General features: G+C 41.5%; 1 protein-coding gene across 1 annotated transcript in view; it reads left to right on the forward strand.

The window, feature by feature from the left end:
* The window catches only part of tle2b (TLE family member 2, transcriptional corepressor b), an 82,765-nt gene that overhangs the window by 36,891 nt on the left and 27,816 nt on the right, over positions 1 to 18,058 (forward strand). Inside the window, exons 5-6 of the mRNA XM_047342795.1 lie at positions 15,713 to 15,775; positions 17,830 to 17,904. Of these exons, the coding sequence (XP_047198751.1) occupies positions 15,713 to 15,775; positions 17,830 to 17,904 (138 nt within the window). The remainder of the gene's footprint in view (positions 1 to 15,712; positions 15,776 to 17,829; positions 17,905 to 18,058) is intronic.

Below are 18,058 nucleotides of genomic sequence, written 5' to 3' on the forward strand. Positions count from 1 at the left end.
AGTCCTCTGTATAAGGTTATAGTTTTCCAGATGGTAAGGACATATGGATATAAGGAGAATTAAAAAAAATGCTTCTTAGTTAAACTCACAAAAATAAAATGCTGTTCAATTATATAAAAAGCACAATGCTTAAGTTAACACATTAAAAGAAATACAAGTGTTAAAAGTTAGATGTATGTACCATAGACATCAATGTAACATATGTATGATAGAACTCATTGTCCTATTACAATTGACAGTGAAGTAATAACCAATGTTGATAAGAGACAAAAAAGCAATAAAAAAGCAAAGGAAAAATGATGAATTGCTAAATACTGAATCCACTTTCTTCTCTCAAAACTACCAGCTAACCGTATTTTGGATATTTTAAATAAAGGTTTTCAAACCATAAAACAAACTCAAGCACTCAATCAAATGGTAGGATATTGATTTGACAGAATTGGGGTTCAATGCCAAAACTGGGGGTTTAATGTCAAAATAAGTCTATTAGCACTTTCATTTGGGTGCAAGTCCTCATACTTTTCCTTTAACTTCCCAAAACCACTTTACATTTTCAACTTAATTCTGCCTCTTAGATTCAGCCACAGAGGAAAATCCTCAAGCACCAATGTCCTTAATTGTTTAGTCCTTTTATTTTTCTCTCTCACTGTTACTCATCTCCATTATTTCTGTCCATTCATCTTTTGCAAGATTGAAGTCTTTGTTCAACAACCCAAGGATATCGAGCAAGGATATTATCCTTTAACACTTTTTAACAGTGAATTACACATTCAATCTGTGAAATCAAATATCATTCATACATTTATCAAGTAGGATATCTGAAAATTAGTTTTGCATGTAAATTGCCCTGCATTGAAACTCCTGCATCCTTGAATGACATTTTTAATTTAATATCCTCCATAATAATTTAACAGACAGAAATGTGGATCGTGATGAGAGAGAGCATCCCATTACTGAAAGGTGACTGTGTGTCAGCACGTCCTTGAGATTGATAGTAAACATCTTTGCTACTCACAAATTTTGAGCCATTTTGGTTAATAAGAGTAAGGGATAAAAGCCTGAAAATGTGCAGCTGGAAATAAACAAACAACATAGGACTTGCATAATACTTTATATATCAAACTGTTTGGTTTTGGATTGGTTCTTACTTAGGGGTCTTTCACTGCTGGCTTGTTTGTTCTGGACTTTCTCACTTTTCAGTTTAGTCTGAACCAAACAGCCCTGTCTGGTCCTAAACCTCACTGAAACCAAGTCTGGATATTGAAGATGTTTTCATTTCAACAACCGCATATACTTTCTTTATCCTAGAACAAAAGAAAAAAACATTACGACATTTAAAATTGTCAGACTCCCATACTATAGACAGGATATTATAATGGCCAGCCTTATCATATATACAGTGTTCAGATTGTGCATCAGAATGCTGGATAGAAAGAGTGTGCGGTTCACAGACCAGGCAGCAGGATATTATAGGAAGCTGTGTTTGATAGTCAGGATGCTCGGCAGCCAGACTGTTTCCCCTGTGGACTCCTGAGGACAGATGAAGCAGCTGGTTGTCCTTCCTTCCTGCTCCCTCCTTTCATTTCACCACCACACATATGAGGCTGACAGTGTGGGAGTATGTGTGTGTGTGTTTTTGTGTGACAGAAAAGAGAAGTCTTTCTTTTCCACTCTTTTTGTATTGTACAGTTATATCGCAAAACAGTCTTGGCATTTTTGTCATTTCTTTGCAGCCATACAAATAAAATAAAAAAAACAACCTTCAAAATGTGCCGAAAAGAAAGTGAAAAGAGAAATAAAAATGATGAGGAGAGAGTGAACAGATTGAAGAAGTAAACTGAGAAAATGAGTAAAACAGAAACAGGGACTGGGGAAGATTAAGACAGAGTACAAGCAGGCGAGGGAGATCGCATGAGGGAATGTTTATCTGTTTGCGTTGCATAAAAAAATGGTGTGTGTGCGGATGTGTGTGTGCATGAGCTTATCTTTCTGCCTAATTAGCCAGAGCTGTCTGGCCTTTTCATGCATGTGTTTTTGCACATGTGTGGAGTGTGTGTGAGCGTGCATATGTTGGTATATTCTTGTGAAGTTGTGACCTGAATCCTCATCTCATTTGGGAGAGGAGAGAGAGTTAAGGGGAATGAGAGAGAGAGGGAGCAACAGCGAGCGAGGGATGCCTTCATTTTCAACTCACCGCTTTGGTTCATAATAGGATTGGGCTTCTCTCCCTCTTTCTTTTCTCAATCTCACTCTTTCCATCCCCTCTGTCTCATTTTTTCCCCCCTCTCTGTCGTTTCCACCTCCCAGTCAGTTCCGTAATTTTATTCCACAGTTTTGGTTTGAGGTGTTTTTTTTTCAAACTGGTTTCACTTGAAGAGCTGGATTAGGACAAGTCTGCATATCTGGGTCAACTAACAGGCTTTGGAGAGGTCAAATGACTGTGTGTGTTTATGGTATGTGTTGGCACTCCCACTGATCAGTGGTGTATGCAGTCCCTCTTTGCACATGTAGCATCTGTGCCATGTGTTTGTGTGTGCAGCTTTGATGTCTCTCCCTCTCTTTCCTTCTCTCGTTCTGTGTGTGTGTGTGTGTGTGTGTGTGTGTGTGTGTGTGTGTGTGTGTGTGTGTGTGTGTGTGTGTGTGTGTGTGTGCATACATGTGTAACAGAGCTCATTTGTAAATAACGAGGCACAGAGAGAGAGAGCAGGAAAGAGTTTGATAGAACACTTTAGGAATGATAGAAAAAATAGTAAAAAATTTGATGAGAAAAAGAGCGATCAAATTCTTGGGAGCTAGCCTTTTAGCGTAATAGCTTTGTCACTCTGGCAGAAGAGCCCTGTGTTGATACACAAACTGTATTGGATTATCTGTGTGTGTGTGTGTGTGTGTGTGTGTGTGTGTGTGTGTGTGTGTGTGTGTGTGTGTGTGTGTGTGTGTGTGTGTGTCCCTTCGAAGGACAGTTTGATGACTTGTTTGTAGGGCTAAGGTTAGAATCAGTTTGAGGTTATGGGCGTAGAGTAAGGGGTCATGGTTAGGCATTTAATTGTGATGATTTAGGTCAGGGTAAGGTGTTGGGGAATGCATTATGTCTATGAATGCCCTCATAAAGACAGAAGTACAAAGATGAGTGTTTGTGTGTGTGTTTTTGTTACCTCTTCAGGACCAGTAGTCCTCATGGGGACTCATGGGGACCGGTCCCTAATCAGGCAAAAAGTAGTTTCTGAGGTCCTGGTTAAAGTCAGAGGTTATTGTGGTTAGGTTAAGTTTGGGGTAACATAGGAGTCACATTTGTGCGTTGTGTTAATACTTGGTGGTGGCACTATCGTCATTACGACAACAGTTATTTTTTCTACCTTACCATAGCTGTCAATAAAATGCTACAGAGAAGTCACAGATGTCACCCCACAAAGTGAATGATCAGCGTATCCGTTGAAACCTCCAACACTTTCCTGAGTCCTGCATTAGGAATGAATTGGTCATGGTTAAGGTTAAGCATTAGGTTTTTTCTAGGCTGTCCACAATGAATGGAAGTCAATGCAATGTCCCAACAAGTATAGCTGCTCAGACTTAGCAGTTACATGTGCGACCATGTTCTGTGACCAGTGTCTGAACTGACAGATAAGGAGCCAGTACTCGACATGCTGCTGGCTGTGGCTTTGATAACACATGCAGGTTCAGTGTGTAGTTCATCCCAGTGCATGTGAAATCTGTGGCTGAATAAAATTACGTAAACATCCTATCATCTTCACACGGACTCATAGATATCAGTTCCTTAAATATGCCATATTATAGATCCATGAATTATTCTTTGGGAAATTTGTGAAAATGTAAAAAATCTTACAATGTTAAAGAAAGTGAAAAAATAATCATGGATTCGCCTCAAAATTAAATGGGTTCTTCCCTGACCTATACTGCGCCTTACCACCAAGTTTCATGGTAATGAGTCCAGTGTTTTTTGTAAAAAATAGTACAGATAGTACAATAAGAAACAAACAAACGCAGATGAAAACATAACCTTCTCGGCAGAGGTAATAACACAACATCTATTGCATTGATTACAATTAATTTTCATACAGACATAGATATTTTCCACACAATAAATCCTGATGACTTTGGTGATCCCTTAACTTTCCCCCTTAGCACCACCATGAGGTTCCCTTTTGTGATATTGGGTGAAATGTGTACTTAGATGAATTTTGCCATTAGTTCTGTGAGACCTATTGAAAATATTTCATCACTTGGTTTGAGGAGTATTTACCATAATAACGACTGCCACTGTAGGCATAGGTCATGTTTCCAACTGTGAGGCCAAATGAAATGTCATTTTGAAATATAGTGGGTAACCATAAAGAGGGGACGCTCAGTGTTATCACAGATACTACCGCCCGTACCCTTGGTATGATTTGCACTGCAGCAAACAATTGAGGTTAGCAACAGGGGACGCTTCAGGAGCAGCTGATTTCAATGGTGGAAGGGTTCAAAGATCTCTTCTTTAGTCTCTGTAAGTTCCACAGAGGTGCAGTTGGTTCTTATTGCTCTTGGTGTGTGAATACACTTCCAGTGAGAATGCCTTGACTTGGTTTGAGAGTTGTGTGAACTGCACCTGCATTCACCAGGAGATAGAGGTGTCTCAAAAGAAATAAAAATTCAATGTGGGCAAAGGTCTGATTTTCTAGTACTCGGTGTGCAGTTGAATTCAAGCACTTTACCTGTGGATTCAAAGTGAGAAACTGCATCATAGTGTGTGTGCGAGCCTTTCACACACAAAATCAATGAGATAGGTCATAACAAGATTCATTAGTCTGTCTTTGTGGGTGTTTGTGTGCGTTGTGCACATGTTTTGCATACAGGGCAGCCAGCTTTGCTACTTTGTGTCTGATTGCATTGCAGAAGACATGAGTTTGAGGCCGTATGCAGTCTGTCAATGCAAGCTGGTGAGCTGGCACAGTGTGAATATGACTAATGGCTTAGTGTATAATATAGACAGAGAGAGAGGGAGAGAGAGAGGTCTAGTTAGTTTGACAACTACAACCCTGACTGTGAGGCACAGATTTTGTGTCTCACAATCACATGCTCTAGAAAGATCCCTGTGTAGGTGTACAGTAAGAGTGAGTGTGCAATTGTATATTGCAGTGGGGGCATTCATAGAACATGCATGTGACATGTGTCCTTACATACAAGCTTGTGTGTTTGTGTAAAGTCATAATTGGAACATGTATGTAACTGTGCTGGATATCAACCAATGTGTGTGTGTGTGTGTGTGTGTGTGTGTGTGTGTGTGTGTGTGTGTGTGTGTGTGTGTGTGTGTGTGTGTGTGTGTGTGTGTGTGTGTGTGTGTTGGACGAGTAGAAGTGAGCTGTCTGTATTTTTCATTCTAAATGTTTCTGCTGTCTGCTCCGCTGCCTATCTTGTATTGGTTCTGCACTGAAGGTTGAATCTGTGTCTTTATGTGACTGAGGAAGTGTGTGTCTGTGCACGTGCATGCTTGCTGGGCTCATGCTGGGAGGGTCTGCACACAGCTCATTGTTTGTGTGCTCTCTGCTCTGTTTGGATTGGTTTTCTGTGTGCCCTTGTTATGTTTGTGTGTGTGAGCGTCTGTGTGTGTGCCATTATTTTTGAGAGCATAGTATTCTGTGTGTGTGTGTGTGTTTGTGTGTCTGTGTGTGTGTACACACGTCTGTTTGTCTTTCGTGTGTGTGTGTGTGTGTGTGTGTGTGTGTGTGTACAGTTCTATTTGTGTGCACAATTCTTAGGGTGCTTGTGCGCGAGCGCCTTTTAGTGTTTTTGTGCACGAGCGTGTGTTCGATCCTCGTGTGTGCTTTGCTACTCCCTTTTCCTTTCTCTCTCTCGCTTTCTCTCTTTCCCTGTTTCCCTTCCTCTCCTTCCAGAATAGAGGGGCCATCAATCAGAGGCAAGGGGGATAGAGGAAGGGAGGAAGGGGAGGAGGAGTTGGCTCAGTGCCAGGGAAGAGGGGCTGGCACGCTGCCCAGAGGAGAGAGAGAGAGAGAGAGAGAGAGAGAGAGAGAGAGAGAGAGAGAGAGAGAGAGAGAGAGAGAGAGAGGGCTTGAGAAACGAACAAGAACAGAAAAGAGAGGGAGGGAGATTCTGGGAGAGAAGCAGGCCAGAGAGATAGAGTGTGGAGAGAGAAATGAGAGCAAATGAGAAGGAGGGCAGAGAGAGAGAGCCAAAGAGCAAGGCCAAGTGCATTGAGGGAAAGCAGAGCGAGAGGACACAGAGAGGGAGAGGGAGAGAGATACTGGGGAAGTAGGAAAATGAGCCAACAGAATAGAGAAAGAAGAGGCTGATTGCATGGAGAGAGAGAGAGAGAGAGAGAGAGAGAGAGAGAGAGAGAGAGGTGTGGGAGGAGGGGGGTGGGTGCAGTGTAGAGAGAGAGGAAGCAGGAATGGCTGTTTTCATTGAAAGCTCTGCGCCTGCCTGCAACCCCAATCAGTGGGCGATTAGTACGTCACTGGCAACAAATATTTACCTTAAACTGTTCACAGAGGGGCGAGCAGGCCAATTAGAACGCAGAGGACAGTAATGAGCTCCAGGATTGTGTTTGCATGTGTGTGTGTGTGTTTGCATGAGTGTTTGTGTGTTTGCATGTGTGTGTTTGCGTGTGTGTTTGTGTGTGTGATATGTGCCCACCCTCTGACTCTTAAAAGTTAATGAAAGAATTCCGCAGCCATACACACAGAAGGCTGGAAGGCTCTTTAACATACAGCATGACTATATCAAAGTCCCTTCATCACAAGATGGATGTAAAAAGTAGTTTGCATCAGTGATGATACAAAATTAGGATGATTCATTATGTGTTTGAAATGTCTTTTTACTCTAGAGTGAACTGTATACAGAACAGTTGGTGTTATAACCTCCGCCAAGGAGGCTATGTTTTCAAATGAGTTTGTTTGTTAGTTAGCATTATTACTCAAAAACCACCAAACCGATCACCCTTACATTTTGTGGAGGGGTTGAGCATGACCCAAGGAAGAATACAATTTTGGAGCAGATCTGTATAAACGGGCAGATCCAGGATTTGTGGTTTCACTTTAACGTAGCTAGCCTGGAGGCAGGCGCTCTACAAATTCCCCTCTAGTTATCAAATAATCATCTTATTTTCCTTCATTAATCATTTGGTCACCATTTCCTAAAGCTGAAGATGATGTCAAATTGCCTGGTTTGTCCAAACAGCAGTACCAAACCAAGCAAATCAATATAATATAATATATTCCAATTCAAATGTTACTGAAGCTGTTATTAATGTTGAGCTAGTGCTGACCATAAATATTGCTTTTATCGCCATAGTGATATGTACATGTGCAATAAAGGTAATGCATTTTAGAGAAATAATTGAATTTACATGCAACCTGCATTCACTGAAGTTTTTTTTAGTACCATTACAAGGCTTAGCTGCAATTTTCTGTACTGTGTACTTTATGGACTATACACACACATTCACACACTCTAACAGCACAGAGGCGGCAGGGGAGAAGTGAAGAATTTACTCAAGTTGACAACGATTCCCGTGGCACTGTAAGTGTAATCAAAACCTTTGCGAGTAAAATGCCAATAAGAGCCACTCCTTCATCACACCACCTGTTTAACAAGATTCAAACACAAGCGATATTTTCAACTGCTCCCATCCACTGTGGTACGGAAACAGAACGCTTTCTGTATGTAGACCATTCGCTTCATTGACCACACACCCTCAAATGTCTGTCATATTTTTGTAAACTTAAAGCTCCAGCAGAAGCATCCGCCTGCTCTCTAGTTTCGTTACCCTCAGGCGATGAATCCACATCAGCAGCAGAGGGAGGACGGAGGAGATGACCGATAGTGACTGATGTATCAGTGAAGAACCAGATAAGGTGTACTGTATCGATAACATAAGATAAATAAAACATTATATGGCAACCGCCTGATGAGAGATCCTTCACTGCTTCACCACTGCAACCTCAACATGAGCTCTGCAGAATATTGCACTTATAAACTCAGCGTGCAAACATTTGACCAATCAGGTGGAGCCCTGGATGTGCAAGGCCATACATTTACAGCATGTGGCCAATCAGTTCCGTCAACTACTCAGAATAATTGGTGTCAGTTTGGTAGACACTGTGAAGTTAGGAAACACAAGTCATGAGCTGCTTCCAGACATGCACTGACTCTTGAGATCCTCCTGAGTTTCTCCAGATGTTAACGCAAATGTCTGAGTCAGAGCCTCCGGTGTTTTGATGTTGATGACATTTCTAACACGCAACAGGTGCAAAAATGTACAAGAAAATATACATAAAAAGACCAAATATCTCAGGATGAAAAAAGCGTAGCCACACATTTAGAGGACGCCAACGAAGATGTTAAGAGAGACTTTGATAATAAGAGCCGACGTCGATGTGATGTAGACAGAAACATGTGATCTCCGCAGCGAAATTAATACGATACATCTTGCCTCCGTCTGCTGTGCCAGCCCTTGCCTGAACACTCAGGAGGATGTGCTGCTGTTGTGATCGCGTCTGAGCAAAGAATTTCCTACTGCGTTGTGCATTTGTGAAACTCTGGACATCGTACGGCTATATTGTCTTTACAAGCCTGAACAATGCCAACTGCAGAATTTCGTGCGGTCTTATCTAATTAATTAAATTAATTAAAATTTACTAATAATTGTACCCCTTACTAATTATTTATAACACAACCTGAGGGCAACAGTAGGATAAGATGTTTGTCTGGATTTGCAACAAGGAAGTTTGAAGAAAAACAAGATTTTGCAAATCTATTTCTTTTTCTTTCAGGGTAAAGTTGACTTGGCATGCATCCTTCTCCCCATTAGCATCATGCTCCACATTGTGGCTGTGGCAATCATGCACTTTGAAGTTGTCTGACTCAGCTGGAGTCCTCTGCAGTTGGAGGTGAAGCACTTTGCTCCACAGCTGCTCTTCCTGTTTCTAAAGCTACATCCACGGAATCAAATCGGCCATATTGAGCTGAGAGAGAAGGCAGAGATGTTTGTCGACAATTATTATAGTGAGAAGAGGGGTGTCACACACACACACTGACACACACACACTGCAGAGCTCCCCCATAAAGCTGGCTCGCTCAGACATAGTGGTACTCAGAGGCTGGCACAGCTGGCAGCGCCCGAGCACTCTGGGCACCGTCTCCCTCCTCCTGGGCCAATCTCAAGCCCACGCTCATCACATTCAAATTTACCGAGCTTTATTGGCAAGATGAACGCGGTCATTGTTGCTTTGCCGTCATGCTGGGAGACCAAATACAATGCAGATCTTTCACAGGGAAGCGGCTTCCCCCAGTTGTTCCAGTTCAAGATCACTTTAGAGTCAGGAGTGAAATGTTCAAGGACATTTTTTGTTTTCATTTTTTTTTTTCCGGTTCATCTCACCGTTTGAGTTTCACGGTCTTGATTAGAAGACGTTTTCGACGAGCGCTCATACATCACTTTTACCTCCTACAGGCCTGCCAACAGGCTGCAGTTCCACAATGCCTTGCCATTCCCTGCATTTGAGAGAAAACAGCTGGGGGGCAGATCCTCCTCCATTAAGACCCCCTTCCTCCAAAACAATCGTAGTCTTTATCAGAACAATCAGACGCTGGCTCGCTGTTTGAGGAAAGTTCCACATGCAGAAACACTGTTACACCATCGCTCTGTGACGGCCCACTTCGTGCGTCTGTGTTTTCATTACTTTTTAGTGTGTTGTTCTTACCCTCCACCTCACATACCTGTTTCTATGTCAGTTCAAGTCATTTCCTACATTTCCCAGTGTGCGTTCGCTGAAGAGCCAGGGATGTGTTGCAGTAGTGCTGTGGGTTAAACATGTGGGTGGAGTGAGAGCAGGAGCAATGGTGATAGAAATTGCAAAGTAAGTGCAGGAGAATGATTTTTTTTTTTTCCAGTCAAGAAAAGCAGTAGAATGATGCCCCTCCTGCAAGGCACAACTCGAGTGTCTGCGCTGCTTTCTGCTCCAGCGAGCGGAGGGTTGGTGACGGGACTGGTGCCTCTTCTACTCTCATGTATGTCAGTATGAGTGACAGCTGACTGCAGGTGCAAAATGTAGGGTCAAGGAAACGATTTATTGCAGTAACAGCAAATATGACCTTTACTTTGTAAGTCTGAACTTTTATGATACATTCTGTCGGAGGTTTTTCTTTGTGATCATTTATGATTAAGCAGTTAATGCAGAAATAGTCAAATTCATTGATGACGTTCGGCAGGAAATTCAGCTCAGACTGCTGCTGTAACTACTCACATTTAAACCATTTCCTTGTTTTAGATTTTTGTGTTTTGCATTTTCATTTCCAATCACTGGTCTGCTGTGCAACATACACAACATTATTTTAGATCTACTACTACTACTACTACTACTACTACTACTACTACTACTACTACTACTACTTCTCCTAATAATAATTATAATAATAATATTTCTCATTCTTATAGCGCTTTATGAATGGACTTTACATATAGTATTGGTATTGTTCTCATTATAAAACATAACTAGCATCCATAGTTATTGTCCTCTGTGCTTTATTCTTTTTATTGAAATGTTGCTGTAAATTAGCAGAGGTACATTGTGTTTTAAAGGAACAGAGTCTGTGGCAACACTCAACATTTTTTCACCTATTTTATTTGATAGAAACAAAAATCTAAATATGTTTAACACCTGTTCTTAGGCTTTATTATAACTATACCAAGTCACTGCATTTACACAAAGTACAGGTTTGGAGATGTGTTTGCTTGATGTGATTCACTCATTCAAAATCCATGCAACATAGAGACGATATTGGCTTTTAGAATGTGTATATACAGATATACTCTGTTTGTGTGTGTGTGTGTGTGTGTGTGTGTGTGTGTGTGTGTGTGTGTGTGTGTGTGTGTGTGTGTGTGTGTGTGTGTGTGTGTGTGTGTGTGTGTGTGTGTGATATGTGTCTCTCAGCATCCGACTGCCTCTGGTACTATCTTTCTTTTTTTCTCCATTTTCTCCCTGTTTCCTTTCCTCCATCTTTTTGTCTTTGTTTCTGAGAATAATTTGAGGGGTTTCTGTTCTTCTGTATTAAAAGCTGTTCTGTTCCTCCTTCTCTCTCATCTACATTTTATCTCTGTTTCACGTGTAGCCCCTCTCTTTCTCTGCTTCTCTCTGTCCCTGTGCCAACTGGCAGCGAATCTGCCCTCAAGTGTTTATTGACCAGCCCCCCCCTCTTCCTTTGTATCCATCCCTCCATTCATCCCTCCATCCGATCATCCCTCCATCCGGCCAGTCTTTGCCAGTACTCCTCCTTTGTGGCTGCGCTTTGGCAGGGCTGTAGAACGAGACTGTGCTGTGTTGTTTCTGACACCTGGCCCGGCTCGGACCACTTCAGCTCAGCTCACTTTCACTCTATTGTAAAACGCACCGGCTGCCGTGCAACCAGAATGTTGAGTCGGGGGGGATGTTGATGTGTTGCAGACTTATACATTTATGAAGCATGTAAAAAATGATTCAATGGTTTGACTTGTATTAATTGATATTTTTTATGAAGAATAATGAATCATAAATAATCTTTAACAGAGCAAAACAAACTGAGAGTTAACACCTTGCGGCCTCATGCAGCTTTAGGTTTGCTGGCTCAGTCACAAGTTCTCGTTGTACCTTACTACACATTGTAATTAGCAGCCAAAAGCCCAACAACATACAAAACACAGAAGTGGAAGCAGATCCTAACATTTTTACCTCCGCCAGGGCGGTTATGTTTGCATTTGTTAGTTAGTCAGTTAGCAGGTTTACTCAAAAACGAATAAACCGATTTCCATGACATTTTGCGGAGTGGTGGGACCGGAGCAAAGAAGAGCCCAGTACATTTTGGAGTGCATGCGGATAAAAAAGGCGAATGCATAAAATACTATTTTTGACGTTCTTTAAAATGGCGAGATAAAGCCTTGGAAGAATACGCTTTCCATGTGCCCTTCTAGTTTTAAAAACAGTTTTTGTTTGTGGCTAAAATGATTATTAAATTAATCAACATCAGAATAATAATAATCACTTGACGATCCACGAAGTAATTAACTAATCACTCCAGCACTGTGCTAGGTAAAGTTGTTTTTCACCTCAGCCAAGGACATTTTGTTTTCACGGCTGCCTTGTGTGTCTTTTAGCAGGATTATGCAAAAGCTACTCAATCTATTTCCTTGAAACTTGGTGGAGGTGGGGGGGTATGGACCGAGAAAGAGGTGAGTGGATTTAATGAAGGAAGCAGATTCAGGATTTTTTTCCCCCTTTCTTTACTGTTTGAGATTTGGAATTTTTTCAACATGCAGATTTCTTCAAGAAAAAAAAGAATCAGGCACATGTAGAGTGCTAATGTCTATGAACAGGTGTAATTTGGTTCTGATCCGGATGCATGTGATCTCAATGCATGTATATATGGTGATAAAGAGCACAGTTAGCTTTGGTAGAGATATTTAAGTGACCTTCTTGTTGGATTTTATTTAAGCAGTGCAAAATGGCTGATTTGTCTTCCCCAGTAACATAGAATAGAGCGAATCCTCATGAAATCTGCACTGGAAGCCTTTTTTCTTTATATTGTATTTCTTTTATTTGTGTAGCTTTCATTCAGAGTTACGGCCACCTTAAAAAACAGTAAATGAAAGCAGCGTAATAGACACACATTGTTCAGGTCAGTTCTGTGTCTCTGTTCAGTTGTGACATATGGTCCAGCTCCACCTCTGTTGGATTATCTTTTTATTCTACCAAAACTGAGCCAGGTCATTTGACTTGCCCGAGGACATGTTGTGCAGTTGGAGAAAAAACTGAAGGGGGGGACAGTTCATGTAAAATCAATATAGTATATGTGAATCAAAGGTATGTGTGTATTGCATGCCTTGTAAATTCACAGTTTTACCATTTTTCCCTGGAGTCACATATTTTGCATTGAAAGTTAGTCTTCATCGATCGTGAGCCTTCCACTTTTTCAGTGTTGAAATATTTCAAAAGTTACTGTTCATGCACAGTCATTCAACTGATCCTGGAGGCCTTTGTCAGTGTTTTGCAATGTGCTGATTGAATGGTTGCCAGATTGCAGAGACTTTTAACAGATAAGAGAATCTTTCCCAATCCTCAGACTTGAAGCCGCAGGTTCATTCAAACAAGGGAACAGATCTATTTGTGAAGGGAACCTGTGATGACGAGATTTTTACAATTTCGTGGCACTGCATTTGGACAATCAGCCTTTTCTCTGTAACAGCCACGCATCAATGGAACAGCCTGCCAGACGAGGTGTGGGGCTGCTGCTCCATCAGCACTTTCAAGACCAACCTAAAAAGTCTGCTAAAAGCTTCTCAGCTCTGCTCTTACTAATATTCTACCTCATGGTCTTGAAGACTGGCCTTCATATGACGAGCATACATTTGTGATGTGCTACTGTGTAGTTTTGTATTGCGCATCGTGTGTATTTCTTTTTGTGTCATTTTGAAATCTTCTTCTTCTCCGTGCTGTTTGTTGTTGTGTTGTTTCTTTGTTCTGATCTACCGAGGAACTATGATGCAAATTAGTTCAGTTAAAATCTGGTACAGTGCATCAAATGGTGATGTCTTATGTTAGAGCTTTGTACTGTCCCCTTTAGATAAGTCAATAAAAATAATGGTAAAAAAAAGTATAGCTATCAGATAATAAAACTATGGCATTTATATAGTCTAAAAATTGGTGGGCACATAAAAACAATGCATATGATACAGGTGCACAGAACAGTATCCACCCGCGGAAAGGTACACTCATTAGCGTGTATTTCACATCGGTGCATATCATCAAACATAAACATAGACACCGATGTGTCTGCGAAAGGCCTTTATCAGGTGACTTTTACAGGTCAACCAATATTATCGTTGTGAAGCACGACAGTGTACACTGTATGAAACCATGTGCCAACCATGTGAGTGCCTCATTTTATTTCCAGCTATAATCTAATACTGAGAAAAAGCAGCATGAAGTACCGTCAAGCTGAAAACTGATCAGGGTTTCAAAAGATACTTGTTGAACACATCAACATTATTGACAATGACATCAGTTTAGTACAGACACATAAAAACTCTTCTGTCAGGCTCGTCGCTCTCTCACTTCCCTCTCTGTGGTCAGCAGACACACACACACACACACACACACACACACACACACACACACACACACACACACACACACACACACACACACTGACATGTATGATCTGATGAGGCTGTGTTTGTCCTTGGAACAGTGTTGTGTGTCTGGTGATAGCTAGTGTATGAAGTCATGATGAGACTGGCTTTAACTGACAGGTTGGCTGATTGTCTGTGTGTGTGTGTGTGTGTGTGTGTGTGTGTGTGTGTGTGTGTGTGTGTGTGTGTGTGTGTGTGTGTGTGTTTGTGTGACGTGTGTGTGTGTGTGTGTGTGTGTGTGTGTGTGTGTGTGTGTGTGTGTGTGTGTGTGTGTGTGTGTGTGTGTGTGTGTGAGAGCCTCCATATGATGGTGCATAGAGCCCTGTCAGTCACTGTGTCGCCCTCCACCGCCTCCCCCTTTGCTGTCTTTCTCTTATCCTCTCCAGTATCCTCAAGTGCCAGGAACATGTGTTACTGAGGATAGAGGGATACAAAGCCAGGGTGAAAGCTAGATAGATAGAGAGAGAAAAAAAAACTGAAAGGAATATGAGTGTGCCGGTGGTAATGTGTGACAGCAAAGTAACAAAGGGAGAAAAAAAAACGTAGAGAAGGACTGATGTTAAGAGGAAGAAAAAGGCCCTTCTGAGGGAAAAGAGGGAGGACAAATTAAAACGGAGAGACAGAGCATAATATAGAAAAAATAGAAAGATGGGAGAAAACGAGACAAAGTGAGCGAGGGAGGGGGAGGGAGATGAGGGAGAGGGATGGGAGGGATGGGAGGAAGAGGATGAATAGGGTAATAATGGCTCAGTGTGAGAGCTGTTGTAGGAAAAGAGAGAACGGCTGAGTGAAGAAGAGAACAAAATGAGGCTGAGGGCACTCAGACAGATAGAATTAGACACACCGCAGAGGTTCAGTGTGTGCGTGTGTGTGTGAGTGCATGTGTGTGACAGCGAGAGAGTGTGTGTTCCTATGTCTTTATGTGCTTGTGTGTGCCTGTGTTGTGTGTGCAGGCGGCTGTAATCTGTGGATGGTTACTAGGTTTGCCACGTGTTGTGTTTGTGTGTGTATGAGGGTAAGAAACCTGAGAGCAGGATGTTATACACAGTTTCAGTCCAAGATAAAGCTTTTTATAGATTTTATAAGTTTGGAAATGGACAAATGTAATGGCACTGAAGAGGTGTCTGTGACAGGTGGAGAGCTGGAGAGAGAAGGTCTTTTGCTCTTTGTGAACGCGTGTGTGTTCCTTCATGTGTTTTGTGTGTGTTTGACGACTGAAGTGTAGAAAGGGGCGAGCTTAATGAGAGGCTGATGGTGCTAAAAGACCACATGAGGATGATGGGGCTCTAATGTTGCCTCCATCCCTCCACCTCTGCTGCTGCTCACTCCCACGTTTTTCTCCTCTCTGACAAAACTCGTCGCTCATCAACAGTGAGTTTTCATTCCGCGACGGCCTAATGTGCTGTAAAGGTGCATCATATGCTCTGTGTTCGTTGTGTACTTGTTGTCTTACGCCATGCGACACACAATCATGTATCCCTCTCTCTTCTCTCCTTCTGTTTTCTCCTCTCTCGTTCCTCTCTCTTTCCATTGCAGGCGGAGATTGTCAAGCGTCTCAGTGCCATCTGTGCTCAGATCATCCCCTTCCTCTCTCAAGAGGTGAGTGTCACAACCGCCAGACACACTTACACATGTACACAAAATGTGCACACACGCAGTCAGGAGAGGGCTACTCACACATCAGGCTTGAAATATATTTTTTGCATTCAGGGTAATAAATAAACCGGAATATAACATATATGGCATAGCAAGTTAAAATACATACAGAAGTTTTTATTCAATAGAGGAAAATAATGAATATTTGTGTATCAAGTTGTATTAGAAAAATATAATAAAACAAATATTGCTACAAATATTTACAATTGTTTTTAGCTGTGACAGAAGTGTGTCAATTTTAAATTCAGTTTTCAGACAGATTATAGCAGATTCTATTTTTGCTATCAAATGCACTGATTTTAATTTAATTTACTGTACTGACTTTCTTATTGATACAGATCTTTTTAATTTTCTGCATATTAATGAAAACACAGCTCATAAACTTTCAGTCTTTTCTTGTCAATTACTTCGGTTGGCATTTCACCCCAATTATTGCAGCTGCTACAAGTCACCCTCCGCGTTCGAAAAGCAAATCTATCAACAGATCTTTTGAAAGCTTTTCAACAGCCTTCGTCAATTTCACTGAATGTTTCTTTATTACATCTGGCTACTTTTAAATAGACAAACGGGAATGCCAATCAGTAGAGTGCATATAAGGCCAAACAGCCCCCTTAAGAAACCACACTTAAATTCACTAGACTTTTGTCTGGATCTGCACCAAATTTCACAAACTCAAAAATTTCAGTCCTTTAAACATTTTTTATCAAGATCCATGAATTATTCTCTGAGAAATCAACGGAAATGTAAAAAAAGAAAAAAACAATCCTATCTCACAATGTTAAATGAAGTGGAAATCAAATTCTGGACCAAAATGTAATATTCCCTGACCCATACCGTGTCCCTCCACCAAGTTTTGGGGTAATCTGTCCAGTAATATCTGCGTAATAAAAGCAAACATATAAATTCTGTTAAATATTGCACATCAGCGGCTCCAGTGCTCACCTGGTTGAGAAGGCACCCAATATGTCAAGGCTTAACCCCCCCCGCAGCAGCTGGAGGTTCAGTTCTGGCTGTTTGCCAATTGTCTTCCCTGTTCTCTTTCCCCCTTTAAGCCTAAAACTGTCCCATCAATAAAGGCTTATTGAAAAAATATATCTTTAAAAATAAATACTGCACACGGGCAAAACCAGTTTGAAATCTCTCTGCATAATCAGATAAATGAGGCTGAGTTCCATTTTTACTTTCAAGCTTTGGCACAAAAATCAGTGAGAACACAAACGTATCAGAATGAGAGAATTATTTGTGTCTTGTGCTGTTGGATTATTAAAAGCTCTCGCCCAGCATCAAGTCATGGCCATGAAGTGTGTGCCCATACATTCCACTCATATTAGCAACAACAACAACATTAGCATTGTAGTTTATTTGTGTGGCAAATACACTCGACATGGCTGCATCATGACCAAGCGGCGCCTCTGCTGTGACGAGCACATCAGCTGATAGTCAACTGATCGTTTGTGGCGCGAATCATTTTTAGTCTCATGGTGTAAACGTGCTGTGAACTCAACGTGCTTTGTGCATGTACATATACTGTTGCACACGTGCATATTTGCATTTGTGTGACTTACTACATTGTGATTTTATGCAAACAGAACTGAGATTATAGTTTGTATGGCAGTGACTAGTGGATGTACTGTCTGCAGATGTGTGAGTGCATACATACATGTAGGCTGTACATACTGTGCAATGTTGTATTTCTACTGGTGTGACTTTGAAAGTGTTTTATGCATATCCATGGTTATCTGAACCAGACATTGCATTGATTCATATTGTAGAAGCAGAGTTTGGGTGTTTTAACACTTTTTTCAAGTCCTGTAAAGGTTCCTGCTGTGTGATTACTGACCTCACACACAATGTGTGTGTGTGTGTGTGTGTGTGTGTGTGTGTGTGTGTGTGTGTGTGTGTGTGTGTGTGTGTGTGTGTGTGTGTGTGTGTGGGGTGTGTGTGTGTGTGTGTGTGTGTGTGTGTGTGTGTGTGTGTGTGTGTGTGTGTGTTTGTAGCACCAGCAACAGGTGGTCCAAGCAGTGGAGAGAGCCAAGCAGGTCACCATGGCAGAACTCAACGCCATTATCGGGGTGAGTCACCTTCATTCGTCATGAAAACAGAGACACACACACACACACACGCACCTTCACGCACATTAAGCATATTCCAACCAGTCTGAGTTTGAGGTGTGAGAAAGGGTTGATGACCTCATTTCATCACTGGTGTATATAAATATGTAGATCA

The sequence above is a fragment of the Hippoglossus stenolepis genome, chromosome 14 (assembly GCF_022539355.2).
Source record: "Hippoglossus stenolepis isolate QCI-W04-F060 chromosome 14, HSTE1.2, whole genome shotgun sequence".
NCBI classification, from domain to species: Eukaryota; Metazoa; Chordata; class Actinopteri; order Pleuronectiformes; family Pleuronectidae; genus Hippoglossus; species Hippoglossus stenolepis.